At 47.2% G+C, this 13,742-nt stretch overlaps 1 protein-coding gene across 2 annotated transcripts in view; it reads left to right on the forward strand.

Annotated features, from left to right (window-relative positions):
* Positions 1–13,742, forward strand: part of LOC126424862 (uncharacterized) — a 544,468-nt gene that overhangs the window by 428,476 nt on the left and 102,250 nt on the right. For both annotated transcript variants that reach the window (XM_050087676.1, XM_050087677.1), the window contains exon 6: positions 10,403–10,537. In XM_050087676.1, coding sequence (XP_049943633.1) covers positions 10,403–10,537 — 135 coding nt within the window. The remainder of the gene's footprint in view (positions 1–10,402; positions 10,538–13,742) is intronic.

Consider the following 13,742-nt stretch of genomic DNA (forward strand, 5'->3'; position numbering starts at 1 on the left):
CTGCGTCAGTTGTGTTACATAGGCGTGGCCAACCGCAGCGCCATATTCTACCTGTTAACGTATCTCTGTATTTGAATACGCATGCCTATACCAGTTTCTTTGGCGCTTTAGTGTAACTGCATGATTAAGCAAGAAATGGAAGCTGTATCTCTAATTTCGGATTCTCGCTAATGGCAGTCTTGTTAGCATGTGTGCATGTATACAGTGATAAGTGCAAGAAAAATTGCTGGTAGTAATAGTACCGTGTGCGATGTTCACGCCAAGAAATTCAATTCAGGGACGGTTTGGACAAATGCGAGGATGATGAGAATTCGTCGCACTCACATTAAGATCGTGAATATGTTCCTGAATGCAAAGTCGTTTCTAATCACGTAAATGTGAATAATTCTTTAAGCATGTAAACAATGTTAGGGTGTCTTCCTTCCCACTATTTACCTGAATTTAGCTTACATATGATGGCAGGATTGTTGTCGTAATGCAAAAGTCAGTGTCATCATCTGAATCAATTTGAACCTTTTACATTTGTATTTTTGAGAGGTTTCACAGTAATGTTTCGTTACTTCGGCCAGCAAGCAAACGGTGGTAAGTCAACGGTAACTAATGTTATGTGCACCCTGTTCGCAAGTGACCAATATTAAGTTCCTATTAATTTCTAAGAATAAAATTTTTTATATAATTTACTGTTTTAAAAATATGTTGTTACTCTAGCAATATCTGAAAAGCCCGCCCGGTTAGCCGCGCGGTCTGACGCACTGCTTTCCGGGCGGGAAGGTATGCCGGTCCCTGGCACGAATCCGCCCGGCGGATTAGTGTCGAGGTCTGGTGTGCCGGCCAGTCTGTGGATGATTTGTAAGGCGGTTTTCCATCTGTGTCGGCGAATGCGGGCTGGTTTCCCTTATTCCGCCTCAGTTACACTATGTCGGCGATTGCTGCGCGAACAAGTTCTCCACGTCCGCGTACACCATAATTACTCATTCCGTACTGTCACCTAACTAACAAAATACGAGCGCACGGAATATCAGACCAGCTGTCTTACTGCATTGAAGGGTTTCTAACAAACAGAACACAGGATGCCATTGCCGGCTGCGGTGGTCTCGCGGTTAAGGCGCTCAGTCCGAAACCGCGCGACTGCTACGGTCGCAGGTTCGAATTGTGCCTCGGGCATGGATGTGTGTGATGTCCTTAGGTTAGTTAGGTTTAAGTAGTTCTAAGTTCTAGGGGACTGATGACCACAGAAGTTGTCCCATAGTGCTCAGAGCTATTTGAACAGCATGCCATTGTGAATGGAGACAAATCTTCATTTAAGTAACTTCGGTCCTGCCACATGGTAGTGTTATAGGGCCATTACCTTTCTCAATATACAGGGTGATTCAAAAAGAATACCACAACTTTAGGAATTTAAAACTCTGCAACGACAAAAGGCAGAGCTAAGCACTATCTGTCGGCGAATTAAGGGAGCTATAAAGTTTCATTTAGTTGTACATTTGTTCGCTTGAGGCGCTGTTGACTAGGCGTCAGCGTCAGTTGATGCTAAGATGGCGACCGCTCAACAGAAAGCTTTTTGTGTTATTGAGTACGGCAGAAGTGAATCGACGACAGTTGTTCAGCGTGCATTTCGAACGAAGTATGGTGTTAAACCGCCTGATAGGTGGTGTGTTAAACGTTGGTATAAACAGTTTACAGAGAATGGGTGTTTGTGCAAAGAGAAAAGTTCTGGACGGCCGAGAACGAGTGATGAAAATGTAGCACGCATCCAGCAAGCATTTGTTTGCAGCCCAGGAAAATCGACTCGCAGAGCTAGCAGAGAGCTGCAAATTCCACAATCAACTGTATGGAGCGCCACCACATTGGCACTTATATGTCCGTAACTACCTGAACGTCAACTACCCGAGGCGATGGATCGGCCGCCAGGCAGCCCGTGACAGAGCACGTCATCACTGGCCTCCAAGAAGCCCTGATCTTACCCCCTGCGATTTTTTCTTATGGGGGTATGTTAAGGATATGGTGTTTCGGCCACCTCTCCCAGCCACCATTGATGATTTGAAACGAGAAATAACAGCAGCTATCCAAACTGTTACGCCTGATATGCTACAGAGAGTGTGGAACGAGTTGGAGTATCGGGTTGATATTGCTCGAGTGTCTGGAGGGGGCCATATTGAACATCTCTGAACTTGTTTTTGAGTGAAAAAAAACCTTTTTAAATACTCTTTGTAATGATGTATAACAGAAGGTTATATTATGTTTCTTTCATTAAATACACATTTTTAAAGTTGTGCTATTCTTTTTGAATCACCCTGTATATAAATGACGTAAGAGATGACCTCGGAAGTTCCAAGTGTGGTGTCTTGTACCGTAAGGAAGCAAAGGAAGACGATGTTGGTGTGGGTGACTGGTATCCTCTTTCTAAAACACAAATGCACTCCTGGTTTATTAAGGTTCTTCGTTTGCTTGTACTGGATGCTTTACTTGTATAGAGTCCACATGCTGTGGCACAGGCTCAGCAGTAATAGTCCTCTTGCGGACAGTGTCGGTAATCTTGCTGTAGCCACAAATCTGGTGACTGTGTGCTGTCGTAACCTGTGACGTGAACTGAGCCGGCTCTGCAGATAAAGGCGGCAACCGCGGTCAGTGTGAGCCAGTGGGGCCCTCTCGTCAGTGGTGCCGACCTAAAGGCATGCTCTCGAGAGGGCATTGGCGGCGTCTTGCTTGCTCGTGTGTCTCTGGCCTCTCTCGTGATAGGCGCGCTTCATCCAGCGCCACTATTGATCTTCGAGCTACATCTTTGCCGATAGATTACGCCAGTACGCCAAGAGGCTATTCACGGATAATACTGTTGGACACAGACCTGTCTCGATGCTAGAAAATTGTTGCGAAATGCAGAAAGACCTGCAGAGGAATGAGCTGTGATACAGGGAGTGGAAACAGACACTAAATATAAACAACTGTAATGTACTATGAATACATAGACAGGAAGATCCTTTGTTGTACCCTTATAAAATTTCAGAAGAGTCACTGGAAGCAGTTATTTCCGTCAAGTATGTATGAGAGTATATATGGAGCGATCTGAATTGGGATGACAACATAAAACTGTGTGTAAGGCAGATGTCACTGAGATTCAAGGAATGGATCTTCAGGCCAATGAGTCCATCAACAAATTACTTCTCCGACCAGTACTTGAATACTGTGTGCCAGTATTGCAACTGCACCATATAGGACTGATACAGGAAATAGAGAAGATCCAAAGAAGAGCAACACGTTCCGTCACAGTTTCATTTAGCAAGTGCAGAAGGGTCACAGAGATGCTCAGTCAACTGCTGTGGCAGACGCTGCAAGGGAGGCGTTGTGCACCACGACGCGGTCTACTGTTAAAGTCCACAGGGCGTACATTCCTAGAAAAGTCAACCAATATATTGCTTACTGAAACCACAGGACAGGACAGATAGAACAAATTGTGGAAAGGGGCCAAAATAAGGGGCTGTCAGTTCCACTCGAACACATATAACTTTATTCAGTTGCCCAAATATTACAGCGCAAATTGTATCCTTAAATAATATTTCAAATGAGCCTGAAGGCCCAAACAATGCAAGACTTGACATGTCAGGAACTTTCCATTTTAAAGTGGCTGAAGGCCCACGATTGAAAAATAACTACAATAAATTTTCAAAAGGCAGAAGGCCCAAAGCCTCATCCAGAAAAAAAATTATTTTAAATGAGACTGAAGGCACAAACAGTGCAAGACTTGACAAGTCAGGAACTTTCCATTGTAAAGCAGGTGAAGGTCCATTATTTAAAACTCAACTAAAAGCATACAAATTCAAACCATCGGCTATGAGCCATTAAAATACACAATCAAACACCAATAAGAAAAGGCAGTACAGCCAGTGGGTCGGTCTGCACTATAAATATTAACGTTCGCTTCGGGGAGACAGGTAGTCGGCCCAACCATCCACAATCCGACGACAACCCAACCGACAGACCGTCAAGGTGAGTTCCGCTCCACACTTCCACCAAGGCTCCGCTCTTGCACCAAAATTCCACCGATGCTGGCAGCAGAGACTGTGGAGCCAAACAAGAATGGATCCCAGACAAGGTGTGGACGACCCGAAAACCCACGTCGTTTAATCAAACGACCGACTAACTCAGACTCTACGCCGAGAACACTTAAATAAACTCGTCAGTGAAAATCACATAACTACACACAGCCCCACGAACATCTGCACGAGGACTAGACGATGCTCACGGCAGTGACTGTGCAATAACGAGGACCAACCACGAGTCGTTGCCCACGGCCAACCCATAAGCAATCGCCGGCCCAATACACGTCGTCCAACAAGACGACCGACCGACGGTCAACCAAAGTCGTCCCCACTCAAAACATGTGTGTCACCAATCATCGGGCAAGTGATGGCTATCTGCCTCTTCCTGACGCTGCATGCCCCACTGGTGCTACGTCACGACTGCGCCAACAGACAAACTGCTACACATCAGTACGGAAACAGCACTAAAATACACTCCTGGAAATTGAAATAAGAACACCGTGAATTCATTGTCCCAGGAAGGGGAAACTTTATTGACACATTCCTCGGGTCAGATACATCACATGATCACACTGACAGAACCACAGGCACATAGACACAGGCAACAGAGCATGCACAATGTCGGCACTAGTACAGTGTATATCCACCTTTCGCAGCAATGCAGGCTGCTATTCTCCCATGGAGACGATCGTAGAGATGCTGGATGTAGTCCTGTGGAACGGCTTGCCATGCCATTTCCACCTGGCGCCTCAGTTGGACCAGCGTTCGTGCTGGACGTGCAGACCGCGTGAGACGACGCTTCATCCAGTCCCAAACATGCTCAATGGGGGACAGATCCGGAGATCTTGCTGGCCAGCTTACACCTTCTAGAGCACGTTGGGTGGCACGGGATACATGCGGACGTGCATTGTCCTGTTGGGACAGCAAGTTCCCTTGCCGGTCTAGGAATGGTAGAACGATGGGTTCGATGACGGTTTGGATGTACCGTGCACTATTCAGTGTCCCCTCGACGATCACCAGTGGTGTACGGCCAGTATAGGAGATCGCTCCCCACACCATGATGCCGGGTGTTGGCCCTGTGTGCCTCGGTCGTATGCAGTCCTGATTGTGGCGCTCACCTGCACGGCGCCAAACACGCATACGACCATCATTGGCACCAAGGCAGAAGCGACTCTCATCGCTGAAGACGACACGTCTCCATTCGTCCCTCCATTCACGCCTGTCGCGACACCACTGGAGGCGGGCTGCACGATGTTGGGGCGTGAGCGGAAGACGGCCTAACGGTGTGCGGGACCGTAGCCCAGCTTCATGGAGACGGTTGCGAATGGTCCTCGCCGATACCCCAGGAGCAACAGTGTCCCTAATTTGCTGGGAAGTGGCGGTGCGGTCCCCTACGGCACTGCGTAGGATCCTACAGTCTTGGCGTGCATCCGTGCGTCGCTGCGGTCCGGTCCCAGGTCGACGGGCACGTGCACCTTCCGCCGACCACTGGCGACAACATCGACGTACTGTGGAGACCTCACGCCCCACGTGTTGAGCAATTCGGCGGTACGTCCACCCGGCCTCCCGCATGCCCACTATACGCCCTCGCTCAAAGTCCGTCAACTGCACATACGGTTCACGTCCACGCTGTCGCGGCATGCTACCAGTGTTAAAGACTGCGATGGAGCTCCGTATGCCACGGCAAACTGGCTGACACTGACGGCGGCGGTGCACAAATGCTGCGCAGCTAGCGCCATTCGACGGCCAACACCGCGGTTCCTGGTGTGTCCGCTGTGCCGTGCGTGTGATCATTGCTTGTACAGCCCTCTCGCAATGTCCGGAGCAAGTATGGTGGGTCTGACACACCGGTGTCAATGTGTTCTTTTTTCCATTTCCAGGAGTGTAACTGGGCAGGAGGTATCACAAGCTGCACACAATATCACAAACACTTGGACGAACAACGTGACTAACGGTAAAAGCAGTGACTATGCAGTGACGAGGACGAGCTACGAGTTGAGACACACACACCTCCAACCCATAAACGATCGCGAACAATCACGTCGTCCGGTAAGACAACCAACAGACGATCAACCAAGATCGTCCCTATTGAAACCATGTGTGCCGGCAACAGTCGGGCGAGTCATGGCAACCCGACCGACTCCTGCCGCGTCCCAACTGTCCGACTGCCAGGTGCGAACTCCACTGCTGGCGCGTTGCGACTCACTGCCATATACGAACTAACTTCTCAACACACGACAACCGGGAAGAAATAGCAGTCCAGCAGTGGTAATAGGGCGGAGCATATATACACCACTGGCCATTAAAATTGGTACACCACGAAGATGACGTGCCACAGACGCGAACTTTAACCGACAGGAAGAAGATGCTGTGATATGCAAATGATTAGCTTTTCAGAATATTCACACAAGGGTGGCGCCGGTGGCAACACCTTCAAGGTGCTGACATGACGAAAGTTTCCGACCGATTTCTCATACACAAACAGCACTTGACCGGCGTTGCCTGGTGAAACGTTGTTGTGATGCCTCGTGTAAGGAGGAGAAATGCGTACTATCACGTTTCCGACTTTCATAAAGATCGGATTGTAGCCTATCGCGACATTGCTGCTCGCGTTGGTCGATATCCACTGACTGTTAGCAGAATATGGAACCGGTGGGTTCAGGAGGGTAATACGGAACGCCGTGCCGGATCCCAACGGCCTCGTATCACTAGCAGTCGAGATGACAGGCATCTTATCCACTTGGCTGTAACGGATCGTGCAGCCACGTCTCGATCCCTGAGTCAACATATGCGGACATCTGCAAGACAACAACCATCTGCACGAACAGTTTGACGACGTTTGCAGCAGCATGGAGACCGTGGCTGTTGTTGCCCTTGACACTGCATCACAGACAGGAGCGCCTGCTATGGTGTACTCAACGACGAACCTGGGTGCACGGATAGCGAAACGACATTTTTTCAGATGAATCCAGGTTCTGTTTACAGCATCGTGATGGTCTCATCCGTGTTTGGCGACATCGCGGTGAACGCACATTCGAAGCTTGTATTCGTCATCGCCATACTGGCGTATCACCCGGCGTGATGGTATGAGGTGCCATTGGTTACACTTCTCGGTCACCTCTTGTTCGCATTGACGGCACTTTGAGCAGGGGAAGTTACATTTCAGATGTGTTACGACCCGTGGCTGTACCCTTCATTCGATCCCTGTGAAACGCTACATTTCAGCAGGATAATGCACGACCGCATATTGCAGGTCCTGTACGGGCCTTTCTGGATACAGAAAATGTTCGACTGCTGCACTGGCCAGCACATTCTCCAGATCTCTCACCAATTGAAAACGTGTGTTCAATGGTGGCCGAGCAACTGGCTCGTCACAATACGCCAGTCACTACTCTTGATGAACTGTGGTATCGAGTTGAAGCAGCATGGGCAGCTGTACCTGTACACGCCATTCAAGCTCTGTTTGATTCAATGCCCAGGCGTATCAAGGCCGTTATTACGGCCAGAGGTGGTTGTTCTGGGTACTGATTTCTCAAGATCTATGCACCAAAATTACGTGAAAATACGAGGGCTATCCACAAAGTACATTACGTTTTGGAATTAAAAATAAATAAAGTATTGGAAATTTTTTTGTTATATACAGATGAAATCCACACTTAAATACTACTTTTCTACATAGTTGCCACTTAAATTAAGGCACTTATCGTAGGGATGGACGTGCTTGGAAATTCCTTCGTCGTAAAATTCGGTGTGATTTTTGTGGATTTCCTGGAAAGAGGCATTACAATAAACTCTCAAAGGTATTGCCAAACTCCGCACAACCTCAGAAGAGCAATACAAAACAAGCGCAGGGGAAAGTTGGGCTCAAAGATCTTGCTGATTCACGACAACGCCCGGGCCCACACGGCAAATGCCACTCGTGAAGTTCTCGATTCTTTTAAGTGGGAGTTGTTTCCTCATCCGCCGTACAGTCCCGACCTGGCACCGGGCGACTTCCACTTATTCCCAGCAATGAAGAAGTGGTTGGCTACGCAGCGTTTTGATGACGACGCACAGCTTCAAGAAGAGGTAACCACATGGTTAAAGGCGCAGGCGGCCGAATTTTACGACGAGGGAATTTCCAAGCTCGTCCATCGCTACGATAAGTGCCTTAATTTAAATGGCAACTATGTAGAAAAGTAGTATTTAAGTGTGGCTTTCATCTGTATATAATAAAAAAAATTCCAATACTTTATTTATTTTTAATTCCAAAACTTAATGTACTTTGTGGATAGCCCTCGTATAATCATATGTCAGTCCTAGTATAATATATTTGTTCAATGAATACCCGTTTATCATCTGCATTTTCATCTTGGTGTAGCAATTTCAATGGCCAGTAGTGTAGATAACCTCTGCTGTTTCCCCTCGCGGGCAGGCAAGGCAGCAACTCAGTAACACCAGTAATTGAATTAATAAAACGAGGTGGCAATACAATAAAAACAGAATGTAAAAGAAGAGAGAGATGGCACGAACACGAGCCACGCACAGCTCACTTACTCGTACGCACGTCTCGCGGAAAGATTATCAAGACCAAACTAGAGAGATTTGAACTACATGCAGGCTTATCGGCAATCGTTCTTCCCGTGAACGACACGCGACAGGAATAGGAGAAGGTGAACTGCTACTCAAAGCGTCCTGCATTACTCCATAAGGTGCTCTGTGGAGTAGTAGATATAGGAGTATATGTCGATAAAGCTGATCTATGGGATCATGTAATTAACTAAAACACGACATCTCGCCTGAGAACCGTTTTAAAACCCTGTCTTACTTCTGCACCGTCGTTTCACGAAGTAAGTAGCTCGATAACTAACGCGGCCACACGCCCCTAACGCCTACGCATCAGCGTGGCGCTGTTGTTGAGGGCCGTGAAACCCAATAGGGGAAGGGCTGCCCTCGCGATAAGACGGGCCCTAAATTAAAGGGTCGCGTGCTGCCCTGTTCCGCCGGACCACCCGCCTTTCTAACCCGCGATAGCACGCCGGCCAGGAAGGTAAATTTGGCTTGCAAATGGTGCTCCCCCTGCGCGTATCGACTGCGCCCTGGTGGTCAGGAGAGATGGAAGTCCTTGGCCCGTCCTCCGAGCCCTTAGCTGCGGTCCGCTGCACGCGCCTGCACTCCACACTATACATCCCCTCGAGGACACACGCCAGCGTGGCTGGAGGCCGTTAGCGCAGCAGCCATTTCCTCCGCCACACTCCACTAAACTGCAGTTGCTCCGAAGCACATAATGTCCTTTACGTACACTGATGAGACCAAACATTATGACGACTGCCCACCGCGAGAATGAATGCAACTTGGTGGCGCTGCAGCCCATGACGCGGTAAAGAAAGTACGCAAGTGGGACAGAGGGGAAGAGACAATCATTGTAGCGACGACAAGGGTCACCAATGACGCTATACGTAGTCTTCAAAATGGCGTCTCTAACGGAGATACGTTCAAACCATAGAGCTGGCAAACCTAAGATATTAATGGGAAGTTACAGACCTGGCACTTAACAAAAGCACGGCGAATCGTTGGGCAAGGCGTCTGTCATCATCGCAACAAGATTGCACAAACCTGTGCGATCTCCAACGTGCTGGCTTGCCTCACACAACTGTGACTCTCCACAGCTGGATCGTATTTGAGGTGATCGACGGATCACAGTCGATCATCTTTCTGCTCAGCTGGACGTCTGTGTTGGTAGTGCTGAGACACTGGTCCGTCAGTTGTGGTACTGGAAGGCGTGTGTCCACTTTGGACAATAGTGTATTGACAACTGTCATGTGTATAGCGTACGTTGGGGGCAGAACTGTAGTTAATATTCCTTTGCCAGGATGGGTACCCTCAACTTGAATGTCTTTGCTCAGCGTTCCCTAACCTAGAAGGCTGCTCCCATGAGTGGATGCTAGCACAAGCAACCATATACTCCGAGCAGCCCTGATAGAACTGTTTCCCTGGAACCCTTGATGTCGCCAACAGAGTCCCATCGTTTAAGCCATCCGAGCAATTCATAGGATGGCGTTGTAGTTGGTGGGACCCACAAAAGGACCATTTGGATTTCTTCTGCTTGTCCATCCGTGTCAGTTCGCGTTCCCCATTTCGTCTGTTTCTCCCACGTTAAAACTGGTCGCTGTACTCATAGACCAAGACAGCTTTTTTATTTCGATTAATTGTTCATGCCTGCCATTCTGATGACGTTATGGGTCATACCAGATAGGTACTATCAGCAGGTTCAATATATTCGAAGTTGTCTACCTGCCTATGTAATACTTCCACTTTCCAGTTGGACCAGTATTGCACTTGGCCCAACCCACTGCTCAGCATGACCCTACAGTGTGGTGTTTCAGGGCTTCAACGGGGAGGACAGCGTGCTGCTGCCTCTGGCGCTGGCTGGGGTGGTGCTGGTGCTCGTCATCATCATCGCCGCCTGCTACGCCATCCGCAGACACCGCCACAAGGTCAACCGCCGCCAGGCCATTGGGGTGAGTCTGCGCCACCAATTGATGCCCATCGTCATTGTCATGTGTATAGCGTGTACTCCTTTGACAGACTGGGTACCCTCAACTTGAATGTCTTTGCTCTGCATTGTGTGTTACCGCAGACGATGCTGTGTACTGCAAGCCTCCTGCATAAATAATACACAAAAAGTATAAGTGTTCCACGGGGATCAGTGCTAGGTCCAGTATACTTTTTCCTGTATATTTTGTATCTATCCATCCCTAGTGTACTCCAACGTTATGTGGTAGTTACAGCTGTCACTGTGCATATCAAGCTACATAGACAAATTATGGCTGGAGCCCACTCATGCCTGTCAAGGATCATTTTCAGGACTGTTGTTACTTTTTCCCTATCTCAAGAACATACCTGCCAGCTGTGGACTGTGATGCTACATCATCAACACAGCCAACAGTTTGTGCTTCATATCACAAATTTTGGACGAAGATGCAAGTGTCCCCCAATTATTACTATTAGCCCCATTGTGATTTCCTACACATAAAACTACCCACCACTGTTGGATACCAAGACTGAGTCATTACAACAGAAGGTACCATACATTTCATGCCATCTACATACAGTATGATCGAAAAGTGCTTGCGTCTCTCAGAGATCACTGTTAGGATCCTACTGTATCTGGAGGACCTCCAGACGACCAGTGGACTTTAAAGCCATCTCATTAGCACAACTGGAACTGTGCACCTCACGCCAAATAAATAAATTGTGGGGTTAAAATACAGGTGGCTTCTGAGACTCATTATAAGTATCATAGTTATTTTACGTGTTTCTTAAGGGCCTACACACCACCAGTTGACAATGAAGCTAAGTCAGCTGTGAAAGTCAGGCCACCCATATAAATCACAGCTGACTGTATTTGTAAAGAAACATTCAACAGCGTGGAACGCATAAAATATTTTTTTAAATTAAGACAACCTGTTTCGACAGACTTTGCTGTCATCTTCGCGTCTTAAAAATTTTTTTGTTGTGAAACGTGATCATTTTACGTTGTACCTCAAGCCACATTATCATGTGATGTAAGGTTCAACGTAAAATGAACATGTTTCACAACGAAAAGGTTTCTAAGACCTGAAGATTACAGCAAAGTCTGTCAAAGCCGGTTGTGTTGAATAATGAAATATGTTATGCAATCTAGGTTAAATGTCTTGTAGCAACTAAAACGACTCTCTTTTCCAATATTCTCAGATTGAGAAAATTCAATCAAATTGTACTTGTGTGCCTAAAGAATCACTGTCAGAACTATTGCTACTTTTATTCCATCTAAGGATCCTCCCCACCACCAGAGGCCTTCCCAGCTATCTCATTAGCACAGCCTGCACTGTCTATGTCACGTTCATAAATAAATTATGAGGTAAAGATGTAGATGTTCCCCGAGGATTGTCATACTTCATGTACCTTAAAACACTACCCAGCACGAATGTAACCCAAAGTTATGTCATTAACACAACACTGTCCATCTCTCACCACCTACCAAATCGCAGCCTAATGCACTGGTGCACTTCTATGATCACAGGTTAGTTGTTACTATTTCTGTATCCAAAGGACATTCCCACCAACAATAAGTGACCTATGTTTTCAGCACAGTTAGTTTTGTGCACTTCAAGCCACAAACACAAAATCTGTATATATAATTGGGGTGTTCCTCGAAGCTGTGACAGTCGCAATTTTTCCTATATCTTAAGGATCAAACCACCAACAGTGTACTTGGAAGCTAAATTATATCCAAAAGGAGCTGGCGCCCTCAAGGACCATTGTTAGGATTATTGATTCTGAACAGTGGCCTTTAACGCTATGTCACAGGCGCAGCCAGCGCTGTGCACGTCTTGTTACATTCATAAACTTTGTACACAATGTACAATCACGGTCAGGTCCTGTGTTACGTTTCCTATATGTTAAGGAATTACCAATCACCAGTGGACTCTGAGGTTATTCCTCTACCATACCATTAACTGTGCACTTCACGTCATATAACTGAATTATTGCATAAAAGTTAGGTTGATTGGTGTATTTCCAATGTCTTAGGAACCTACCCACCACTAGTACACTGCAATGCTACTTCAATTGCAGAGTCGTTAGCACCTCATTTCACCAGCATAATGTGCAAAACGTACAGATGGCCGTCGAGGATGAATATTGTACCCATATCTTAAGGACCTAATTTTTGCCTTCCACAGGATACAAATATTGTTCTCTCAGCGCCCAGCAGCAGAGTCTTACTACGCAGTGCACTGAGTAAAGTTCAGTCTCGCACAGATCAGATTCAGGCTTGCATGAAGGGTAACAAAACCGGGCGTAGAATGTCGACGACATACCACTGTACTGTAAGGATACTACGGATGACAACCAAAGCCGTCCTGCTGTGACAGGAAATGGCATCACAGACCTTCACTCCTGGTGGTCGGGCAGTATGGTGGGCGACAGCCACGTTGGTATTCCACCACTACCCGGGGAATAACCAGAGACGTCATCGGCCTGGAATCTCACTGACTGGAGTAGAACTGTCTTCAGTGACGGGTTCCGCTTCGAACTAAGCCCCGAAAACCAGCGAAGATTTGTCTGGAGATGCCCCAGACAGCGGTGGGACGTCAAATTGATTGTTGGCTGCCAAACAGCCCAACAATTAAGAGTGATGGTCTGGGTGCCATTTATTTTCATAGCACGACCCTTTGGTCATCATCTGTGGTGCCCTTGCAGCACAGCGGCACGTCGATGATATTCTACGACCCCTTCTGTTGCCCTTCATGGCAAGCCGTCGTGGGCTTCTATTCCAGTAAGAAAATGTCAGCCTGCTCATGGTGAGAGTTTCTACTGCTACTGGCTTGCCCAACAAGGTCGCCAGATCTCTCCCCAATCGAGAACGTTTGGGGCTTTATGAGTAATTTTGACGAACTTCAGCGTTAATTGGGCAGAATTTGTCACGATATCAATCAATGCCAAGCCGAACAACTAGCCGAATAAGGTCTAGAGGTGCACCAATGCATTATTGATTCGCTCAATTTGTAAAGTTCTTTCTCTTGAATAGATCATCCAATTTTTCTGGAATTGTAATCATTTGGTTGTCTATATCACTCTACCCACTTCTATCCCATTCGGATATTTCCTTCGCGGTGCGTTGCCTTCTCTTTTTTTCTTATCTTAGACTGTAAATCCAAATCCATGGCTAGGTAATCAACA

This window comes from Schistocerca serialis, chromosome 10, assembly GCF_023864345.2.
Source record: "Schistocerca serialis cubense isolate TAMUIC-IGC-003099 chromosome 10, iqSchSeri2.2, whole genome shotgun sequence".
Classification (NCBI taxonomy): Eukaryota; Metazoa; Arthropoda; class Insecta; order Orthoptera; family Acrididae; genus Schistocerca; species Schistocerca serialis.